Source organism: Bison bison, unplaced genomic scaffold (assembly GCF_000754665.1).
Source record: "Bison bison bison isolate TAMUID 2011002044 unplaced genomic scaffold, Bison_UMD1.0 scf7180017864146, whole genome shotgun sequence".
In the NCBI taxonomy this organism is placed as follows: Eukaryota; Metazoa; Chordata; class Mammalia; order Artiodactyla; family Bovidae; genus Bison; species Bison bison.
In genome coordinates, this window is record NW_011494718.1 from 5,759,552 (window position 1) to 5,765,514 (window position 5,963).

General features: G+C 43.9%; 1 protein-coding gene across 6 annotated transcripts in view; it reads left to right on the plus strand.

Annotated features, from left to right (window-relative positions):
* The window catches only part of SH3D19 (SH3 domain containing 19), a 110,092-nt gene that overhangs the window by 66,877 nt on the left and 37,252 nt on the right, over positions 1-5,963 (plus strand). For all 6 annotated transcript variants that reach the window (XR_825339.1, XM_010840756.1, XM_010840753.1 and 3 more), the window contains one exon: positions 3,693-3,800. Coding sequence is in view for 5 of the 6 variants with exons in the window: in XM_010840756.1 (XP_010839058.1) it covers positions 3,693-3,800 (108 nt within the window). In the remaining variant the exon portion in view is untranslated. The remainder of the gene's footprint in view (positions 1-3,692; positions 3,801-5,963) is intronic.

Below are 5,963 nucleotides of genomic sequence, written 5' to 3' on the forward strand. Positions count from 1 at the left end.
TCCCTGCCCACCTTACTCATGCTCTCACTCCCGGAATGTGAAAAAGAGCGTAGGTGGTCTCCCGGCCCAGAATTTCAGATGAATTGGGGAACGATTGAAGTGATACCACACTCAAGATGTTCCTCTCCCTCCACATTCACCCCCTAAACTCGCCAACTAAACACCTATCCTAATGACCAACAGCTTACAAGGCCCCAGAGCAGCTGTTAGAGCAGATATGCTACTTGACTGGGAGAGCACCAAGAGCGGCTGTCAGTCTCAATCCTTTTCTTGAGTTTTGGTCCTTTTCCCAGGAGGAAACAGCTCTGAGAGGATGGGCCGTCACAGCCACAGTTGCAGGGTGGGGATGCTGAAGTCTGTGCCACAGCCACAGGAGGGGACAGAAGGTCACTGCTTGGCGGCCAGCAGGTTCCAACTAGGGCCACGGAGGCAGAGCAGGGGCAACAGCAGGGGAGAGAGAGACGAGCAGGGAGGAAAGCTGTGTACACGGGAAAGACATGATATTCCTGTGTTGGAATAAAATGTGTGCCAGATTACATGGGGTCTGCAGATTCTTCCATTTAGGCCAGCAGTACTCAGATGAGACGTCCAGGGAGTTCCGGTTCAGGTAATATTTGCAATAATGGGCTTTCATATCAGGGTACCTACCCCTTTTTATCCTTGAGCACTGCTATTTCCCAAAGACCAGATGTGTATTATTCAACTTGGAAGAACTGTTAGAATATGTAAAATCCAGTTGTTGGAAAGAGGGCCCTGGAGCCCTCCACTCCGCACACCCCCTTGCTCTGCCATTTCACATACAGCCTGCTTCCCTTCGGCCCACACCTGAAGGCCCCCTTGCTTGGTGTTTCCCTTCATCAGTAGCACGTCTCACCTGGTGATATACCACATGGGTCACTTTTCTGTTATATTTATTGTTTGTTGTCTCCATCTGCTGCCCAAGTGTAAGCATCATGAAGGCAGAGTTCTTTGCTCTGTTCACTGACATATTCCCAGTACCTAGAACAGCATTTGTTACGTAGCATGCACTCAATCAATACTGAATGAAAAAAAGTAAAAGAGCGAGTTACAAATGTTACCTACCCCCAGGTTCTTGGGTTCCTTAATCAATAGAAATTGACTAGAGGCCAGACAAGAAATTTAGGCAAGGCTTTATCGGGGCCCCTCCTGTAGCAGTGGGGAGCGAGAACAAGCAACAGCTTCCCTTGCCCTTTGGCTCCCCAATGGGGGCCAAGCTGCTTCCTGATATGGAGTGAGTCACGGGTCCAGCTGGAGGGGGATATATGTGTGTCTTGGTCCCTCAGCCATGTCCAAACTCTTTGCAATCTCATGGACTGTAGCTTGCCAGGCTCCTCTGTCCGTGGAATTCTCCAGGCAAGGATACTGGAGTGGGTAGCCATTCCCTTCTCCAGGGGATCTTCCTGACCCAGGAACTGAAGCCTGATCTCCTGCATTGGCAGGCAGATTCTTTATCTTCTGAGCTGGAGGGGTAGCATAGATGTTTTCCCACCCCTTAGGCGGTATTGTGTGCAGGGGGCTTGTGCCATACCCTGCTTTTGCTTGGGGTTCTTCAGAAGTGGCAGTTGGGTTCTTTGGTCTCTTAGTCTCTTTTGTCCAGAATCTGCAGCGACTGCAAATGCATGCAGTTATTTTAGTCTCGTGTGGTTTCTTAGTTGCTTGAGGAGGGGTGTGTCCAGGTGCAGGCATTGCAGCAGAGTCCCAGGTCCCAGCCTGTCTCACAAAGAAATAGACACAAAACGATTCTCCTTTTGTTTTTCAAAATACCTGCATAATCAGGATCTTCCTGGCGGTCCGTGATTAGGACTCAGTGCTTCCACTTCCGTGGCCCAGCTTCAATCCCTGGTCGGGGAAGATCCTACAAGCCATGTGCTGCAGCCCAGAAACTCCAAAACAACAGAAATATCTAAAATACGATATAGGAAAAAATCTGTAGACAGATACACCAAATTTTAGATAATAATGATTACTAGAGGGATGGGATTACAGGAGATTTTCTATCATACATTTCTCAATGTTTCCCATTTTTACAATAATTATTACTTTTGAAATGAAAAATAATGCTATAACAAAATAAGGGATTAAAGAATTTGGTTAGAGCTAAAAGAGCTTTGTTTATTTTCTGGGGTTATATTGTAAGAGCCTTTTCTGAAAGTTTGACATTGTTTTGACGATGTTGACTTGGGTTTTTGAACATAGACAAGACTTGCCTCACTAATGTGCTACTAATAGGTTTCCATAGAGGGGTCATCTAATTTTTTTTCCCCAGTAGCCTAATAGTAATTGTGTTATCTAGCATGCCACCTGGGGGTCTTATGTAGGTGGTAGATAAAGTAGGATTGCACTTGACTGTCCTGTCTCCCATCTCTCACTGTTAGTAGCACGTGGTAGGCAGATGTGAGAACAAGTGACTAGTGAGTGGGTGCGGCTCTGGTGGCAGGTCTGAGAGTGGGGTGTCCTGAGAGCTGGGTGGAAGGGAAGGCGAGTGTCAGGGAGCTGAAAGGGCTTCTTATCCTGAGCTCAGCTTTTCATCTATCCTGAAAAGAGTTGGTCAGCACAAGGTGCTTTATTGAACAGCGGCTTGTAACAGGCCGACCACGAATGGTTGGAGTGCATTGTTTCACAGGGAGCATCTTCCCACAGGTGAGATCCAGAGGACAGGTGCCAAATACAATATATATTCATTCTGTCTCTTGTGGAATAAAGGCAGAAGCAGCCTCATGAGGGCCCATGTGCTGTGCAGAGTATGCATATGCATCATACAGCATTTGATTTTATTTTTGCTTATCTATTTATTTTTAGATTTCTCATCTTTTAAAAAGTTTATGGTCATCTTTCCAAGCTACTAAAAAGAACATTTGCGTTAAAGAAAAAAAGACTGTTTCTTTCAGTAAAAAGGTTTGGTGGGAGAATTCCCTGTTGGTACAGCGATTAGGGCTCCATGCTGTCACTGCTGAGGGTCCAGATTCAGTCCCTGGTCTGGGAGTTAAGGTCCCACAAGCCACGCAGTGTGGCCAGAGAAAAAGGGGAAAAGAAGTTTGGTGGTTATGCTTTTGTTTAAAATACTCTCGCTAAGCACATACTGCCCATTTTTAAATGAATGAGTTAAGACGGAGGAATGCTCACCCATATATCCTTGCCCCAAAATTAAATATTTGAAGGGAGATGTCTTACCTTACTTCCAGGATAAAACGCTTTCCATTTCATGTTAGTGAGGTGTGGTTTTACCTGACTATTCAATCCAAGACGGCAGAGCCCCCCTGGAGGCCCTGGCGGCCCTCGGAGGGAGGTTTTCTAGCACAGGCACCGGAGTGGAGGATCCAGGAGGCTTCACAGTGCGGGGAAATGGGCTCCTTGTTTGAGTTGCCCCTCATTTTCAGGGAGACACTTATAAAATGATTACACTCCCGTGAAAGATAGCTTCTACATAATTGAAGATTGTCCTGGCTCTCTCTCATCAGAGAGGAAGAAAAGCCGTATAAATTATTTACAGAGCTCCAAGTTGTTTCCTTTCATGAGCCCTGATTTTGTTTTTGTCTCTGCAAACTGAGATTTTGTTTATCCATGAATAGTTTTCCCTAGGGCATGAGAAATATGACTGTTTAATTATGAATGAGGTTTTTTGTTTGAGTCCATATTAACTAAAACGTGCAAAATCAACTGTTTTTCATTAGATCCCTTTCAGCTCCCCACCAGAACAGAACCAACAAAGGAACAAGCAATTCAACCAGCACCCACCAGGAAGCCCACTGTGATTCGAATTCCAGCCAAACCGGGAAAATGTAAGCACTTCTCTGCCTCATTTATTTTTCACTCCAGGAGCTGGGGAGAAATATATGCTAATTTATCAATGTTTGCTTCTGAAATTATGTGTAATTGGCCATTTATTATTATTACTCATAGCTGAGAACATATAAAAGCAAGTTGTTTTTTCATAATTCTCTAGACAATTAGTACAGTTAATTTAGATTTTACTTCTCTTTAACATCCTTTTAGGCAGAGAGATTAGAATAATCTTAAACTCAGAATAAATGTAATATCCTATGTTAGTGCCAGGAGTAAAGATAGAGTGGAGAAGTAGTTGAAACTGATAGCAAATACAATTGTATATGTCTGTTAGGAATATATTATTCCAGTCAGCATAATCTAAATATAGCTATGTGTGAATTGTCTGAAAGGAAATAACCAAAAGTTATAAAAACGTAGCTATGTATAAAAAGACTTTTTAATTAGTATAACATTACATGTTTTATAAACTTCCTTACTTGATTTTTTCTGGGGGGCTGCCTTCACGGGCTCTTAGTTCCTCAACCAGGGATCAAACCCAGGGTCTTGGCTTTGGAAGTGCAGAGCCCTAACCACTTTCACATTCTTACATGAAATTTTGGATGAGTTTTAATAAGTACTGCAAACAAAAACAAATCTGATATTATTATAAGAGAGAATCCTAGAGGGCCAAGAGAAAAAGTGTGTGAGATGTCTGTACACAAATGACAGACAGTGGGTTCCAGGTAATCACACACTTCCTCTGTGAGCCTCTTTCATTTCATTTCCTCTAACGCTTTTGCATAGCCCAGAGGCTGTCTAAGGAGACTCTGCTACTGCGTTCCTGCCAACAGCGGAGCAAGTATACCAGTCCTTCACCTGCAGCATCCCAGGGTTACGCTGTAGGCAGGCCCTGCAATGCCATGAAACCCCTTTAGCTTAGGGGTTTGACCTCTCTCTCTGTAAAATACTACCTAGAAGAATCATATTGGTTTCAGTCTCTTAATGGTTTTGTTAACGAATGGCTCCAACCCAAGTAATGAGAAGATTGAACAAAGTTGCTATGGAAAATGAGGAAGAGAGAAAGTTAACGGTACCAAAATCTAGTGGGTTTTCACTTCGTTCAGTTCGGTCGCTCAGTCATGTCCTACTCTTTGCGACCTCGTGGACGTCAGCATGCCAGGCCTCCCTGTCCATCCCCAACTCCCTAAGTTTACTCAAACTCATGTCCGTTGCGTCAGTGATGGCCATCCAACCATCTCATCCTCTGTCGTCCCCTTCTCTTCCCACCTTCTATCTTTCCCAGCATCAGGCTCTTTTCCAATGAGTCAGTTCTTCGCATTAGGTGGCCAAGTATTGGAGTTTCAGCTTTGGCATCAGTCCTTCCAATGAATATTCAGGACTGATCTCCTTTCGGATGGACTGGTTGGATCTCCTTGCAGTCCAAGGGACTCTCAAGAGTCTCCTCCAACACCACAGTTCAAAAGCATAAATTCTTCAATGCTCAGCTTTATTTATAGTCAAACTCTCACATCCTTGACTAGATGGACCTTTGTTGGCAAAGTAATGTCTCTGCTTTTTAATATGCTGTCTAGGTTGGCCATAACTTTTCTTCCAAGAAGCAAAGGTCTTTTAATTTCATGGCTGCAGTCACCATTTGCAGTGATATTACAGCCCCCCAAAAATAAAGTCTGTCACTGTTTCCATTGTTTCCCCAACTATTTGCCATGAAGTGAGGGGACCAGATGCCATGATCTTAGTTTTCTGAATGTTGAGCTTCAAGCCAACTTTTCACTCTCCACTTTCACTTTCATCAAGAGGCTCTTTAGTTCTTTGCTTTCTGCCATAAGGGTGGTGTCATCTGCATATCTGAGGTTATTGATATTTCTCCCAGCAATCTTGATTCCAGCTTGTGCTTCATCCAGCCCAGCATTTCTCATGATGTACTCTGCATATAAGTTAAATAAGCAGAGTGACAATATACAGCCTTGACGTACTCCTTTCCTGATTTGGAACCAGTCTGTTGTTCCATGTCCAGTTCTAACTGTTGCTTCTTGACCTGCATACAGATTTCTCAGGAGGCAGGTCAGGTGGTCTGGTATTCCCATCTCTTTCAGAATTTTCCACAGTTTGTTTTTTGATCCACACAGTCAAAGGCTTTGGCATAGTCAATAAAACCT